General features: G+C 40.8%; 2 protein-coding genes across 3 annotated transcripts; one reads left to right on the forward strand and one right to left on the reverse strand.

Moving 5' to 3' along the window:
• Nucleotides 1–248: 248 nt before the first annotated feature.
• LOC113010459 (peroxisomal trans-2-enoyl-CoA reductase) lies at nucleotides 249–2,439 on the reverse strand. Of its 2 annotated transcripts, none has more exons than XM_026149510.1 (8): nucleotides 2,272–2,439; nucleotides 1,849–1,982; nucleotides 1,607–1,772; nucleotides 1,445–1,526; nucleotides 1,238–1,334; nucleotides 1,046–1,156; nucleotides 712–823; nucleotides 249–619 (listed from the first exon to the last, which is right to left on the reverse strand). In XM_026149510.1, exons 1-8 carry the CDS (start codon nucleotides 2,381–2,383, stop codon nucleotides 537–539), a joined length of 897 nt encoding a protein of 298 aa, XP_026005295.1. In that variant the 5' UTR covers nucleotides 2,384–2,439; the 3' UTR covers nucleotides 249–536. The 2 variants fall into 2 exon arrangements, with proteins under 2 accessions (XP_026005295.1, XP_026005296.1); XM_026149511.1 differs by having other exon boundaries at nucleotides 2,115–2,338.
• A 3,007-nt stretch (nucleotides 2,440–5,446) lies between these two features.
• On the forward strand, nucleotides 5,447–13,670 carry LOC113010458 (UDP-glucuronosyltransferase 1-1-like). The gene is made up of 9 exons (XM_026149509.1): nucleotides 5,447–6,200; nucleotides 11,161–11,224; nucleotides 11,306–11,454; nucleotides 11,661–11,788; nucleotides 11,875–11,968; nucleotides 12,103–12,228; nucleotides 12,303–12,390; nucleotides 12,484–12,703; nucleotides 13,384–13,670. The coding sequence occupies exons 1-9, from the start codon at nucleotides 5,676–5,678 to the stop codon at nucleotides 13,652–13,654; spliced, it is 1,665 nt and encodes a 554-aa protein (XP_026005294.1). The 5' UTR covers nucleotides 5,447–5,675; the 3' UTR covers nucleotides 13,655–13,670.
• The last annotated feature ends 2,071 nt before the right edge of the window (nucleotides 13,671–15,741 follow it).

Raw genomic sequence — 15,741 nt, forward strand, 5'->3', positions numbered from 1 at the left:
ATAATACAAAATATCTACCAGGCAGAAAATCAATTTCCATATATTATCATTATTAGTAGTAATACTAATAGTAGTGGCGATTTCATATTCCTGTCAACTGCTGTAACAAAAGAATTTTCCTAAATATGGCATAAAATATTTTTCATTCCATACGTTCAATATATGATCAGACATCTTTTTAGACTTTTTTATGAGATAATGAGTTCAAAACAGACAGAGATGTTAAATCAAAAAAGAAAATCATATTGTTCTGTTTTACAGTTTTATTAAATTTTACTCACAGACTTGTTGACAGAATTGGAGAGAAAAATGATATGTACATTTCAAAAGTTGCATGTTACAAATCTTTACTTCTGGACACTTCTCGTACTATTAATTACATACAATTACGTGCAAATTCTTAACAATCAGTCACACACTACAAATACAGACTTTCTAACCAGGCCAGCACGGTGTGCTTAACAGTGTTTGTGGCTCAGAGTCCACGATGCCTTTTGGCTTAGGGATTTTGTGCTCTCGCGGGTCCCATGAGTAAATCAGAGTTTGCTTTTTGGGTCGACCAGTTCATTCAGAGCATCCAGGTTCTCCCCCTCTGGAGCTTCAGGCCATGCACTGTGGTCTGGAGACAAACACAAGAATTTAGCTCCTCGTACTAAATCTAATATATACTGGGAAGACTACAGTGCAGTTGTGTTAGAGAGCTATACATACTCTGTATCTCCCACATGGACTTATACAAACTTTGTCCCGCATCGACCTTCAACGTGGCTCCAGAAATGTAGGAAGCAGCAGGAGAGAGCAGGAAACACACTGCAGATGAGACCTGGGCAAAGACGGCAATTCAAAAATTGGTGATTACAGCTGTGATTTAACCTTTCTCCTTCTATTGTATGGCTTCACAACTACTTCTTTATATCCTCTAATACTGTTTATGGAGCACTGTGAGACCTTTGTGGTCTGGCTTCAATTTTTTTTAACAACACCAAGGGGAATTTTCAGGAGACTCTTTTTTTCCTCTAACAAAGCTGGGAACTGGGTTGCAAACCTCTTCGGGCACTGCCAGCCTCTTCGCAGGAGTGAATGGAACGGACATCTTGAAAAGATGTGGTCCGTACTCTTTATAGTTCTCCATCGCTGTTTTGGAAAAGATTGTACCCTGCAGCCAAACAGAGAGATGAAAATCATGCGCATCTTGAAAAACTGAAACAAAACTGATTATGTGCTGAGCTGTACGCACAGGTGCAACAGCGTTGATTCGGACCCCCGAGGCTGCCCACTCGATGGCGAGACTCTTAGTTAAGTTATCCACCGCTGCCCTCGCTGCTCCTGTGTGGCTGTCGAGGAGGAGGAGACACACCACGCAGCAGGCAATTTAAAAAAAAAAAAACAACAACTATGTGACGTTGCACATTCGTGTGTGAATAATGAGGGAAACTGTTCTTACGCCATGCCCGGAAAGCCGTTCCACATGTTGGCGATGATGCTGACGATGGCGCCTCCGTGCTCCTTCATCCATGCTGTGTAGACTGGAGGGGAGAACAACAACGGTCACGCTGAGAGACCAAACCACAAACACCAAAGCCTGTGTTATCTGTGCCCGGCTCACCCTCCTTGCAGCAGTGGAAGGTTCCTGTCAGGTTGGTGTCTACCACAGCCTTCCAGCCCTTAGAGGACATGTCTTCTGCAGGGCTGCTGAACTGACCTCCTCCGTTGTTCACCAGAAAGTCTATACGGCCATATCGCTTCAGTACTGATGACACAAGAGCCTTCACCTTCAAATGACAGAAAGACAAAAAGAAAATCAGCCACTTATGCACTGAAACGAGCAGCAGATGCAGAGCTGCTCACCTCCTCCTCGCTGCGGATGTTACAGGGCACAGCAGTGACACTTGCAGGACTGGAGGGAGGGATTTTCTGTCTCATCTCCCGAGCTGCTGCCTCCAGCCTGTCTGCCTTTCTGCTGGAGATCACCACACTGCAGCCTGAAGACCAACAAGTGAGCCACGAAAAACAATTACAGCGCTTTCCGAAATAAAGCTTCGAGTCAATTTAAAGTGAAACAACACTGACAGCCACCAGATGTTTGGTGTTTCCAGCTGTTAGCGAACACTCACAGCCACACTTTCACAGTGTCCCTGCGCGCACTTGACCGCGGTCACTGGTGCGACTCTTACAGACTTGTTTGTATCTGTGTCGAAGTTCACTTGCTGTCACTCAGCTGCTCCTCACTTCAGACTCTTTGCGCTACAACAACTATTAGAACTCACTCACCCAGCTCCAGCAGCTCCGCAGAGATAGCTTTACCGATCCCGGTGCCTCCACCCGTCACTATTGCAACTTTGTGGTTGAACAAGCCCGGTCGGAAAACACTGGAAGCCGCCATGCTTGTTTCTGGTAGTGATGTGACGTTCTGTATCGAGGCTTGTGCAAAGCTTGTGTCGAGTAATTTAGGGGGCGTTTCCGCGATGCGCGTATCGAGGCTTGCTTCATTTATGGGAGGAGCTGAAAATGATGACGTCCGAAGCCTCGCTGCCCGGCTGTACCACGTGACTGGTTCATGAAGTGGTTCGAACTTTGCCGCGAGCTATGACAGCGATATAAACCCCTCAGACTTCATTCACAGTGTGGGTGTTTGATGGAGAGTTGCGGTTAGTGAGAGTTTGGAGACAGTTTGGAGGTTTATGAGAGTGAGGAGAGAAAGTCAGGAGAGAATGGAGCCAGCTAAGAAGAGGAGGATGTCCTCCCCTGTGTGGGAACATTTTGATTTTATTCCTCCCAACAAGGTATGTAAATTTCTACAGAAGATGTATTTTCATAATACTGATGGTGCAATAAAACTTATGTTAAGCAGCTTTTACTTTTGTACAAGGTGAAGTGTTTGCTATGTGCCAGGGAGCTGGGCTATAACAACAACACCTCATCCATGCTTAGGCACTACAGAGCTTTGCGTGTGAATAAGGGGAACAGCGATTGTGGAGCAAGACCAGGTGAGCCATCAAATGTCATGATAATATAGCATGCTGTAATGTTACTAAATTATATAACAATATTATACAATGCAATAAGTGACATGTGTGATATTTATATTTGTGCTTTGTCTTTATTGTCTTTCCTCAGGAGAACAATCTCAAATAGATGAAGACCTGGTTAGCATGGTGGTTGAGGACTCCCAGCCATTTAGCATTGTGGAGGACAAAGGATTTAAAAGATTTGTTAAAACATTAAATCCTAGCTATGTTCTCCCCACTAAAAAGGCCATAAAAGCAGTGGAAATTTAGTTTTTACAGAATAAAATGTGAACAGGCAGGACTGAGGCTCAAATCCTCAGTGTGTAGCTGTCCATACCTCAACGTTACAAAAGCACAACCACTGTCCACACCCCAACCACACCTCACCTCACAGTAAATGATCATTTCCATTTTAAGCATTTCCAAATAATCATTTTCCATACTGCCAGTATAAATATACACCGTATAGTGCCATCACTACAATATACATGTTTTACACACTCCTTTTGTTGTTGACATTTACAGACTGTGTGCAAAAGGCCACACTCTTCAAATTCATGCCAACTAATAGTTTTACGTCCAGTAGGTGTCCTACTAGAGCAAATGAAGCTTCAAGAAGCTTTGCGCTGGGGTGAACCAATTGGATGAAAAGCTTCAGTGCTTCATGAAGCTTCATCTGCCCATCACTAGTTTCTGGGCCCCGCAGAGGAAAACCGAGGGAGCGTAGCACCAGCAGCGCCCTCTTCTGGATGTGATTTTAATAGATTTGAAAGAATATTGATTCCCAATATTAAATGGTCAGAGGGCAAATACTGATGATTTGTTGAATGATCAGTATTTGATCAGTATTTGATTTTTTACATTTTATTAAAAGAAACTGTCAGAGTTATTATACATTACAATGCATGCTCTGTGTGTGTTTGTATTTGCTGTGTTTTTGTTTTGTCTTCGATTGACTTTTTTTTTACTCACTATGTGTTTACCACTGCACAGTAGTTATAATTTTTTCTCTCTCTTCTACAGTGTGTCTTTTGTCCCATCTCCCTCCCCACCACCTCCAATCAGTCACTGCAGATGGCTGCGCCTCCCTGAACATGGATCTGCCAGAGGTTTCTTCCCGTTAAAAGTGAGTTTTTTCTTCCCACCACGTGCCACGTGCTTGCTCAGAGGGGGTTGTCTGATTGTTGGGAATTTCTCTGTTATTCTAGTCTTTATTTAACAATTTAAAGTGTAAACTGCTTTTGTGATTTGGTGCCACATACAGTCATATGAAAGCATTCGGGAACCTTTCTTCTGGATGGAATTATGTTTATTTCTTCCTTACAAAATATCTCCACTTCATTTAAATCTGATGTCAGCCAGGTATTGACAGCCTGCTTCAAATCATCCCACCAATTTTCTATTACATTTCAGGTCAGAAGACAGTGATGACCATTCCACAACATTGTATTTCTCCCTCTGCATGATGCCTTTGTAGATTTCCAACTGTGTTTTGGGTCATTGTCTTGTTGGAATGTCCAACACCACAAACTTCAACTCTGTGAGTGATGCTTGAACATTATCCTGAAGAATTTGTTGATACTGGGTTGACTTCATCTGACCCTGGACTTCAACAAGGGCCCCAGTCCTTGAACTAGCTCCCAAGAATGATGGAGCCTCCATTTGACAGTGGGTATCAGGTGTTTTTCTTGGAATGCAGTGTTTCCTTCCACTACACAAAGTGCTTTTTGTTATGACCGAAACACTCAATTATTATTTCATCAGTCCAAAGCTCTTTCTTCCTAAATGAATCTGGCTTATCTAAATGAGCTTTTGCATACAAGCCTCCCCCTGAACAATCTTTGTTTTCAGATCTTTTGAGAGTTGCTTTGACGATCCCATGCTGTCACTCTTCAGAGGAGAGTCAAAGAGAAGCACAACTTGTCATGTGCCACCTTAAATACCTTTTCTTATGATTGGACACATCTCTCTATAGAGTCCAAGGTTTAACAACTAATTTTGGTGTGTACCCAATTTTTTGCACAGCAGGTTTTTACATAAAATTTCATACAAGTAAATACTGCTTCACTAAAAATAAAAATCCTTGTTCATAAAACCAGGAAAACCATATTTCCAGATATTCCTAGGAGATAAAAGACATACCATTTTTTGTTTAAAATAGAGCGAACTATTATGATGCTGAGAGGGGTTCCCAAGCTAATATTACTTTTTCTTGACATGTGTCTTGATTAGAATGTTCAGTGTGTAAATGTGTGGGTTGTCTGATACCAACTACAAAGACTTGAGTGCAACTGTGTTAAAAAGATGCAGATAGTTGATCCTCAGTGTGGCTCCAGAGAGGTTTTGGAAAAACACTACTGTTGAGAAATACTGCGATAACGCTGCTCTTTGAAACTGCATTTATGTTTCAAAGGGCTAAAGATTGCTTTAGCAGGGTTATTGCACCCATGCTCCTCTCACCCAGATTCCCAACAGAGACACACGCAAATCAAATCTGCTAATTCACAGAGGAATTAAAACAACTTATTCAGAGGAGCCTGCAGGTAGAGCAGCTTGGTTCACAGCTGTAGAACTTAAAGCTCAGAGAAGGGGGTGTTTCCTTTGCCATTCCCTCCAAACTTTCTCTGTGCTCATTTCAGTCAGCCGTTGGTACACTGACTAAGAACTATGAGGACAGCAGGAGTCTTTGTGCTTTTGCTGCTTAACATGGTCATGGAAATAAGCGGTGCTGTGGATAATATGAAGGGATCTGCATCAGAAAAGTCAAGTCCTGAGAGCAAGCTGAAGACAGAAGAGGCTGAACTTCCTCACACCAAGCCTGCAAGTTTTTCACTTTTTTTAGGCAAACTGCTCGTGGTGCCCATGGATGGGAGTCATTGGATAGGTCTTAAAGCCATTGCCCAGGAAATGGGTCGCCGTGGACACAGAGTTACGGTGGTGATGCCAGAGACCACCATACGAATGGGCCCAGGGAAACACTATGACACTTTGACCTATCCTGTACCTTATGACAAAGCTTACATCGACTCTGTGATGTCCACACACAAAGACATCATGAAAAAATCCTCACAGCCTTTCATGGAGAAGATCAAGAAACGGTTCACACAGTTCCAGGCCATTTCTGATTTTCTGCACATCACTGCAGAGAAGTTGCTCTTCAATGCCAGTCTCATATCACACTTGTCCCAGCAGGTGAGTACAAATACAGAAGATGAACACAACTTTGGTATCAGCTGCAAAACCAACATTGCAGCTTCAGCTTTGCAAATTGTACATGGAGGGTCTTTCGTTGGTATGGAGATGCTGTTCAATATGGTAGTCCAAATGCAAATGTTGTTGTATTAATGTAACAGTAGTGGTTGACTGTGCATATTGCATTAAATATTAATTGTATTATTATTAATTGTCTCATGCAAAATATGACATCAAATATAGGACTCATTTATCAGTTATGTAAAATTACAGTATTAAAAGATAAAATACTAACTGAACAGAAGAACGTTGAGGTTTGTGGAGAATTTAGTCATGATGTGGGAGATCTACAAAGTGAGGCAGATGGGTTTCCCACCTGTGGAGTTGATCATGCACAGGATTGTGGCTCAATCCTTATTTCCAGCACTGGGAGAGAAATGGGAGTCTGGAATTATGGGCAGGTTGAGACGATGGAAAAAGAACAACCAGGGAAGTCGGGGTAGGTTTCCAGTTCTTTAACTGAAGAAGCCTCTTGAATGAGAGTTGAAATGTCTTTAAGAAATTTGAGGAAGTCCCGTTGCTTTCTTTCCAAGCTATTTAGACAGCAAGGGAAACCAAATTACCACCGTGTGGATGGAGACAATCTGATGGGGAACCAAAGTCAAAGCCCCTGGATAACCAAGCAGATAACCCGGAAGTGCTGGAAGCACCTAAAAGGAGGAAAATAGAAGAACCACGTGACACGCCGCCTGCCCCAACACTTCGGTTTCACACATCAGCACAATAAAAACTACATAGTCTTCATCAGGTCTTAAAATCACTCCAACTTCACATGAACTATAAAACATATTACACCATGTCATTGTTTATTTAATACCTTTAAAAATGCTTAAGGACCAGATAATGTTTATTATGTCCTAATATGTGAAACCAAAGAAAGGAAAAAGGGTGCACTTACATTTTACCATAAGTGTATGTGAACAGTTACAGTGGTGGATGTTCATATTAAACTTCAAATTTCAGGTCAGTACATGTGCAAGTAAACTGTAGACATCTGAATGCTCCATTTATGGTAGTGTTTATTCTTCTCTTGACTTTGAATGAAGTCAGTGAGAGAAGATAAATGTGCAACTCTGGCTGGCGTAGCATACACCTGGTGTTCAAATCTTCTGGTTGTGAGCAACAGCCTGTTATGAAACGGCTGTGTGCAGGCAGGAAAAGGACCCAAAGTGCAGACTCCGGAGACAGACGTGAACTCAAAAAACAGCTTTAATGCTGAACTCAAAGTAATAGTGATGGCTCGCTTGAAGCTGAAGCTACGGTGCGTGTGTCAAAAAAATCAACACACTGCTTCAGATGCACTGTGTTGAAGCTTGATTCGTTTGGCCAGAGTCACGTGCACTGAAAAAAAGGGATTGGCCAGCTCTTGGATTTACGTAAGCATCTTGCGTGTATTTAACACAATTGCCTCATGCTTTAAAGTTAAGTGTAACTACATAGTGTAGAAACTACATGATATGCAGAGAGGCTAGATTAAATTGTTCATATCATGTTCAAGTGAAGTAAGTCAAAAATATATCAATGTTAAATCCTGCGACACTGCACGGGTTTCAGACTCGCGCTCTTTAGATCGTGGTTTCAGGAAGGCATCCATCTCAGTCAAGTCGAGCAGCCACCTCTACTTTTTTTAGTACACCAAAAAAAGTAAATTGGGTGGTTGTTACATTAAAAAAGTCTAACTTGTAATTTGAACACAATAATTTCATGTTTCTATGAACTTAATGAAATCATGAAGAATTTGTACGAAATTCAACAACTTAATTTGTTCTTGTTGAGACGACATGATACAATCTAGTAAGAGTGGTTAGTTGCTGAACTCATGAAATTCACAAGATCACACAAGATTTCAAACTGCAGGAAAATCACTGGAGTTATAAGAGGCAGACAACTACACACACACACACCACATGCATGCTATTGCTATTTATTGTGTATTATTACAAAAACAAAAAAATTCTGCATCAAATACAGGAAATCACATTTCCTAGATTGTTGGCATGGTGGTTAGTGCTGTTGCTTCACAGTAAGAAGGTCCTGTGTTCAAATCCACATTCTGGCTAGTTTGCAGGTTTCTCTCTGGGTATTCTGGTTTCCTCCTGCAGTTAAAAGTCATGCAGTTATTAGAGTTAGGGTTAACTAAAGAGGACAAGAGGAGTCAGTTTTGTCCCTCGAATTCTTCTTGCCCTCCTCTGAGCACAGTCCGCCCTGGACTGCGTCAAACAGCACTGGGTTCAGGTCTCCGTACTCCCCCGATGCCACCTCAATGACTGGGAATAGAGAGGACAAGCTAATGAGAACGATGCATAACATATAAAAAGTTATGCATGGATATACACTTGTAATCAACTCACTGAAATCAGCTGGAAAAAGAGAACAAAAAGAAAAAGAAGGGGGAAAAAAAGAGTTAGGGTTAACTGGTGATTCTAAATTACCTGTGAATGTAAGTGTAAATGGTTGTTTGTTTCTATGTGATAGACTGGTCAGCTGTCCAGGGTGTACCCTGCCTTGTAACCTATCACTTCAGGGTTATTTCCCAGCCCTCCTGCAACCAGGATAAAGATAGAAGGATGATAGTTGTTGAAGACCCATTCAATTTTTATGGTAACCAGGATCTAGACTTTGTTGAACATTATGTAATATGAAGACAGCATGTAGTATTTAAGTGACCAAGTAGTATTGGGGTAAAAGTTATTGAATAGTGTTGAAATAAAATGACAAAATTGTGAAGGATTAAAATATTCCAAGAGCTCAACTTACTTCATCTGAACATGTTTCAATCGCGTTTTATGAACACAAAATGCACAGGTTTACTGAATATGAAAAAGTTGTGTTGATTTAACTCAGTTGTTTAAGTTTCTGCCAAAGCAAAACATTTGTGTGCAACCAGTGTCCACTATTGAATCAAGTAAATCCAACATGGCCTTTTTTTCAGTGTGATTAGTGACGTTCGAAGCTTCATTTAGAGCCTAATTGCTTCGGTATCTGATTCAATGGTTTATAAGGAAATGAATCATTCGCGGGATTTGTGGAGCGTTTTGATGGTGACAGATAGCAAACCACTGAGAGATTTGGAGCCAGCGAGGAATAGAGGAGGTTCTGTTGTGTGGGAGAATTTTGAGTTGATTTTTGTCAATCGGGTGGGTTTTCCAGCTTTGTGTTCTGGCCGTTTGCTTTTGTTTTGTGTGTGTTTATTATATCTGAAAACGGGAAAAAGGTAAAATGTCAAAAATCTGCTTCTATAATATAAATATCATTAAATAACTTTAGAAAAACTTCCACTTGACTCTTTACATGTAATGTTGTAAAAATATATATTTTATTGTTTAATTAATCTTAAACTGTTAGTCTGCCAAATGTGCAGCAATTGAATTTATTTATTCTCTTTATCTGATAGTTTGTGGGGCCCAGTTAGACTGTATAACTGCATCTCTACCAGTTTCTCTGCACTCCAGCCTCTTCTGTGCCATGTGAAGGGATTTCCCTTAAGGCAGGAGGAATTATCTAAATATAAAAGGAACAGGTTCGGCCATCGCACAATGGAACAAATTCTCTTCTTAAATAAAAATGAAAAAGGGTTACTTTAAATGCATCATGTTTTTAATTTGCAATTTCATAAGCATTTTTCCTTTCCATTTCACAATCAATTCTGCCCCCAGGTCAAAAATATGTCTGGGAAAATTTCCCTAATGTAATATTATTTATAAATGTACCCGTCTAGCGGTTAATTGCATAAGTGCATGGAGGCAAGACCTCAGAGCAGAAGCATACTCCATAATGTGTTGTACATTATCATATGTATATTATATGTAATGTGGTATTTTTCAATTATTGAATTTACCAACATCAAGAAGTCACAAGCAAAGAAAGACCACACCATGGTGCATGTTCAAACAAGAAGAGTTTACTGGTCAAAATTATTTATTAAACAAATAAACCACATTTTTTTAACCACCAAAAAATACACATTCAAAGCAACACAACGGCGGCCCAATATCAGACAGAATTCCACTCTGTAGAGTGGGCAATCTTAATGAAGCAGTTGGTTTTATTTTGTGGATTCAAGCTGCTCTTCATATTTTTGGCCACCAGATGACACCAGAGAGGACTGTGTTTGAAGCTTCGGTGCTTCAGAAAGCTTCATTTGGCCATCACTACTGAACTCAAAGTAACAAACTTCCAAAGTACAAACATTAACACAGGTAGGAAACCAAAAAAAACCACAGCATGGGTGAGGACAGCTAAGAGTAGATCATGACACGGACACAGCGAAACACAGGACTTAAATACACAGAGGAGCAATCAGGGAATGGGTAACAGGAGGGAAACACAGCTGGGGCACATCAGGCCTGACGAGACAAAGGAAGCAAAACCAGATGCATTTACATGAGACACGGACTTTCAAAGTAAAACAGGAAACATAACACAGAGACGCAAACTTGACAAGGGGATACAGCTGACAGGGGAGACAGAGCAACTAGAGAACACACAGACATAAACCATGAGACAGAACTCTAACAAAGAAACCAAAGACTAGAAATGATAAATAATATAATAAACTCAAAACCCTGGGTCAACGACCCAGGCATCCTAACACAGCCAATGAGAAGAAAAGTTTACGTAGGGGAGGGGGGGGGCTAAAAACGCTTCTGCTGGACTGATGATGAACTTGGGGGCTGCACAAAGGTCTAATAATGGATCAAAACTGAACTGTGAGTCATGCAATGCTGCACTAGATTCAAATGATCATGATGGATCCAGTTTAGACACTTTATACCTTTCTACCTACAATCTGTAAAATCCTCCATGTGTGAACCATGTATGCAAGACAGTGTAGTGCTGACACACAGTGGAAGATTGACTCCTCTCTGCTTTTCCACCTTCTCCCTGTTTCACTTTATAGGACTTTGATGCCGTCTTGACAGATCCCATAGTTCCCACGGGCTCATTAGTAGCTCGGAAATTAGGTGAGCTCCTCTGCACTCAGGTTATCTGTTTGCTTGTACACCTGCACATTTTCTCACCTATCATTACTCAATCACTTCCAGGTCTCCCTACTGTCAATCTGCTGAGAGGAATACCGTGTCACTTGGACATGAAGTCTGCTGGCTGCCCATCTCCGCCCTCATACGTTCCTTGCTTTTTCACTGGATACACGGATAAAATGAGCTTCAAGGAGAGATATATCAACACTTTGGTGAGCCAGGTGGAAGTTAGCATATTCAAGCCTTAAATCACAGCTTGTCCAAGACTGTTATTTTTAATCATCTTCCAGAATGTATGGTCACGAACAAAACACTGTTGGTTTGTGGTTTCAGTGTTATTACTATTACAGTACGTCTTAGTTTTTCTGTCTTCAGTTTTGGTGCTGTATTATTGTCCTGTAATGCCTCTGACCCACAGGTGGCATTGGTGGAGCCGCTGCTTTGCAAACTGCTGTATTGGCGCTTTGACCAAATAACCCGTGACTTCCTTGGAGAGAACGTGGGCGTGGCTGAAGTGCTTTCAGACTCTGATATCTGGCTGCTCAGGTAACACATGGAACGTCTGTGTATTGTTGACATTTGCTGCCTGCGTGAGTGTAAAAAACTAAAAAACTGTTGCTGTATTTAAACAGGAATGACTTCACGCTGGATTTCCCACGCCCACTCATGCCCAATATTGTACTGGTTGGTGGAATCAATTGCAATGTGAAACATCCTCTGCCCCCAGTAAGACTTTATGAGTTTTAGACTCTAAATACATTTATGAACATTCTGATTGACACCACTTACCGTAGGACTGTAAGACCAATCAGGTAAGAGTGATAAATGCAAAGTACTTAAGTAAGTTTGTGTTTTGTCAGGATCTAGATTCCTGGGTGTCTGGAGAGCACGGGTTTGTAGTGTTCACTCTGGGCTCCATGGTGTCAGATCTGCCAGAGGAAATCACCTCTGTCTTTCTGGAGGCCTTCAGACAGATTCCACAGAAGGTATATCAGCATACAGCTTATCTTGTGTTATAAATAAATACAGCTAATCTTAATCTACAATAAAACTATGACAGGTCATATGGAGATACACTGGAAAGGTTCCTGACAATGTCCCGGAAAATGTGAAGATGATGAAATGGGTCCCACAGAATGACCTGCTAGGTGTGTGTCTGCAGCAGCACATCCTGAAATGTGAAGCACGCTGATGTGTCACATATCAAAATATCTGATATTTCTGCATGTTTTGTGTCGTAGCTCACCCGGGAGCCCGTGCATTCATCACTCACGCTGGCTCACATGGTCTGTTTGAGGGACTGTGTCACGCCGTTCCAATGCTGATGGTGCCCCTGAACGGGGACCAGCCGGACAACGCTGCGAGGATGGCCAGCAGAGGTGTAGGAATCGTGTTGAACATTTTAGACATTAACACAGAAACTCTTCTGAAGGGACTGAAGGAGGTCATCAATGACAGCAGGTGAGGGAGTCAGCAGACGGCTCACAATGTGACGTTTGATCTACATGATCCTTGTCATTCAATCAAAATGTTCTCCTTTGGTCTACAAAACATTTTTTTCAAACAAGCAAGTCTTGCAGGTTTTCCCAACCTTATAAACAGTACATTTGAACAATGACTGAAGCTAGCCCTCTGAGTACACAATGGGTCATCATTCTAGCTACATTTCCATGATGGTGACTCTTTGCTAGTCAAGCACACCTAGGGAGTTTCCTATATACACACAAAGTCTGACTTTGTAGAGAGGCTCTCATAATCTTTTTCCAGCCTGAGCATCAGATACTCTTTTACTGATGTCCTCAGAAATGTCCTTTATTTGTGCCTCAGTGTATTTCTGAGTGTTTTGAATATCAGGCTGCAGGCTTTTACTTTCCCCCTCACAGGTATGCAATGAGTGACTTTTTTGTTTGAGTTCATAAAAGGTCCTGATTTGTTCAACTGGGTTCACGTAACATTATCTAATTTTAATTAGGACTCGTGTTAAACTTGATGGTGGTCACATTAATTGCAGAAAATAAAAAACTCTAACAAACCTTCAAACACTGAACCACTGTACCATTTGTTCTCCAAGAGCTTTAAATATGATTAAATTCAGCTCATTGTCATTTTAAAAAAACCTGCCCATTTATCTGTGTTTTCAGGTACAAAGAGAACGTGAAGAAGCTGTCAGATCTTCATAATGATTGGCCGTCGGACCCGCTTGAGCTTTCAGTGTATTGGACAGAATTTGTGATGCGGCATAAAGGGGCGAAGCATCTCAAATCGGCTCTCCATGAACTCTACTGGTTCCAGTACTTCAGCCTGGATGTAATAGTGCTGCTAACTACTGTGGTGCTTGTCTTTGTAATGCTGACAGCAAAATGTATGAAGCTATGCTTCCGTAAACTAAGACGGAAGAGGAAGCAGGAATAAATACAGTTTCTTTTTACTGGGGTTGTTGTGATATATTTTGTAACTCTGAGCAACACAAACACAAAAACCCTGACATTTGCTATTTTCACTTCCTCGGACAAACAGCGATTAACTACCTTTAAGTAATTAATTAACATTATCACTGTATTACCTGCCAGGTTAAAATCACCGACCAATTAGTGGACCTCTGGACACTTGTAGTGCAATTAAGCAATCAGATAAGTTAAACTTTACTCAACTCATTCTTCTTGCTTCCTCCACTTCTGTACCATTGTATTGTTGAATTCCCTCACAGCCACTGTATTCCCATGTTGTTGCAGTATATTAATGAATAACCTCGTATTGTGGATGGATTATCTCAGTTGTTCTCCTGACTGAAGTTTGGTCCGTTTACAGCCTCACATGAACTTTTATGGAGTGAAAAAAAGTTAACATTCATCCTCCAGCTTCACTGTGTTTATGTTATGCTAACATAGCTGTGTCGCTAGCGATCACGTAGCACCATTATATACCAGCTAGTCCAACTTCAGTAACCCTACAAAAGTAACTGCTGTTTAGTTTCCTGTCTTCATTTATATTGGAAGTGATAGCAGAGCTGTACGTTTGAATTTTTTCAGAAATCTCACAGTCAGAACATGTTATATCCAGAGATGGGCAGTAACGCGTTACTGCTGTAATCTACTACTGTAGATTACTACTGTAATCTGATTACTTTTTTCAAGTAACGAGTAAAGTAATTAGATTACCGTTACTTTCCCGTAGTAACGCTGCGTTACTGCGTTAGTAAAACCGTGATTTTTTGCGAGAATGTCTCACGACAGTGACGTAAGCGAGTGCGCCGTTAGTGACAACAGCTGTGTGCAGATCAACAATGGCTCACATATCGATTGTGGGAGAGAGTATGAGCGTGCAGCACTTAAAGCGTGGAAGTACTGACCTTACTTTGAGTTTGATTCCATAAAAAGTGACAAAAACATTAGCGTCCGTTGTGCGTGGGAAGAAAACTTCTTTTTACAGCGAAAAAACCCCCTAAACTTCCGAGCAAGCACCGAGTGCGCAACGACGTAATGGGAAACTCACAGAGAAACTCGCGGATTCTTCAACTGACCGCGGCACACCTGCACCAGGGTAAACCTCCGCCTACCGCAGTCCTGCTTTACAGGTGAAAATAGAGCAACATGACCGCTAGACCAAAGGACTTTATTTATTTTCTGCTGTGTTTTACTTGCATCTATTTGAAAGAGTGAGTGTAAACACAAAAAATATTTTATTTTATGCGCTGGAATGTGCAGAAAATAGCTTTAAATGTTAAACTAATTTATTCAAGTCAGAATGTTGCATATAATTAAATTTTTGCTTGATGCATAAAGTTAAAAGATTAAAACTGATAAAACAAGTTAAAAAAAGAGATTTTTCCATTTGATTACATTTTGTATGATGGATTATGTAGAAAAAGTAGAATTGGGCTGAAAGATCTATCGCTTTATCACCTCTTCAGGTTGTAAATCGTGTTTTTAAAAAGTAACTAAGTAACTAAGTAATTAATTACTTTTGAAAATAAGTAATCAGTAAAGCAATGGGATTACTTTTTGGGGGAAGTAATCAGTAATTAGTTACTGATTACTTTTTTCAAGTAACTTGACCAACACTGGTTATATCATGTTTCCTGCTAACTTCTAACTCTGTTAAATGTAATAAATTCTGTTTTCATAGATGCCTGAATGTTAAACTTAATTGTTACACCTGGTAAAGCAGCAACACTGATCATTGTATTAAAATGAAAGAATTTGGACAGTTTTTAACTCTCAGTGACGCTGCAGTGTTCGTTTGAGATTACTATGAGTCGTGAGGCTCCTGACTACGGTAGCTGTAATGCTCCAACAATCCATCAAGCGATGTAGCTTACCAAAGTCGTACTAAAACATTTTTTGACGGATTTTTGAGCGCTTGTACCACATAAAATCGCTTTGAGGTCTGTAAGCACGACCAGAATTCATAAATAAGGTGCACTGTCGATTTTTGACTAAATTAAAGGATTTTAAGTGCGCCGTATAGTCTGCCAAATACGGTACATACAATTATGTGCA

Source organism: Astatotilapia calliptera, chromosome 18 (genome assembly GCF_900246225.1).
Source record: "Astatotilapia calliptera chromosome 18, fAstCal1.2, whole genome shotgun sequence".
Lineage (NCBI taxonomy): Eukaryota > Metazoa > Chordata > Actinopteri > Cichliformes > Cichlidae > Astatotilapia > Astatotilapia calliptera.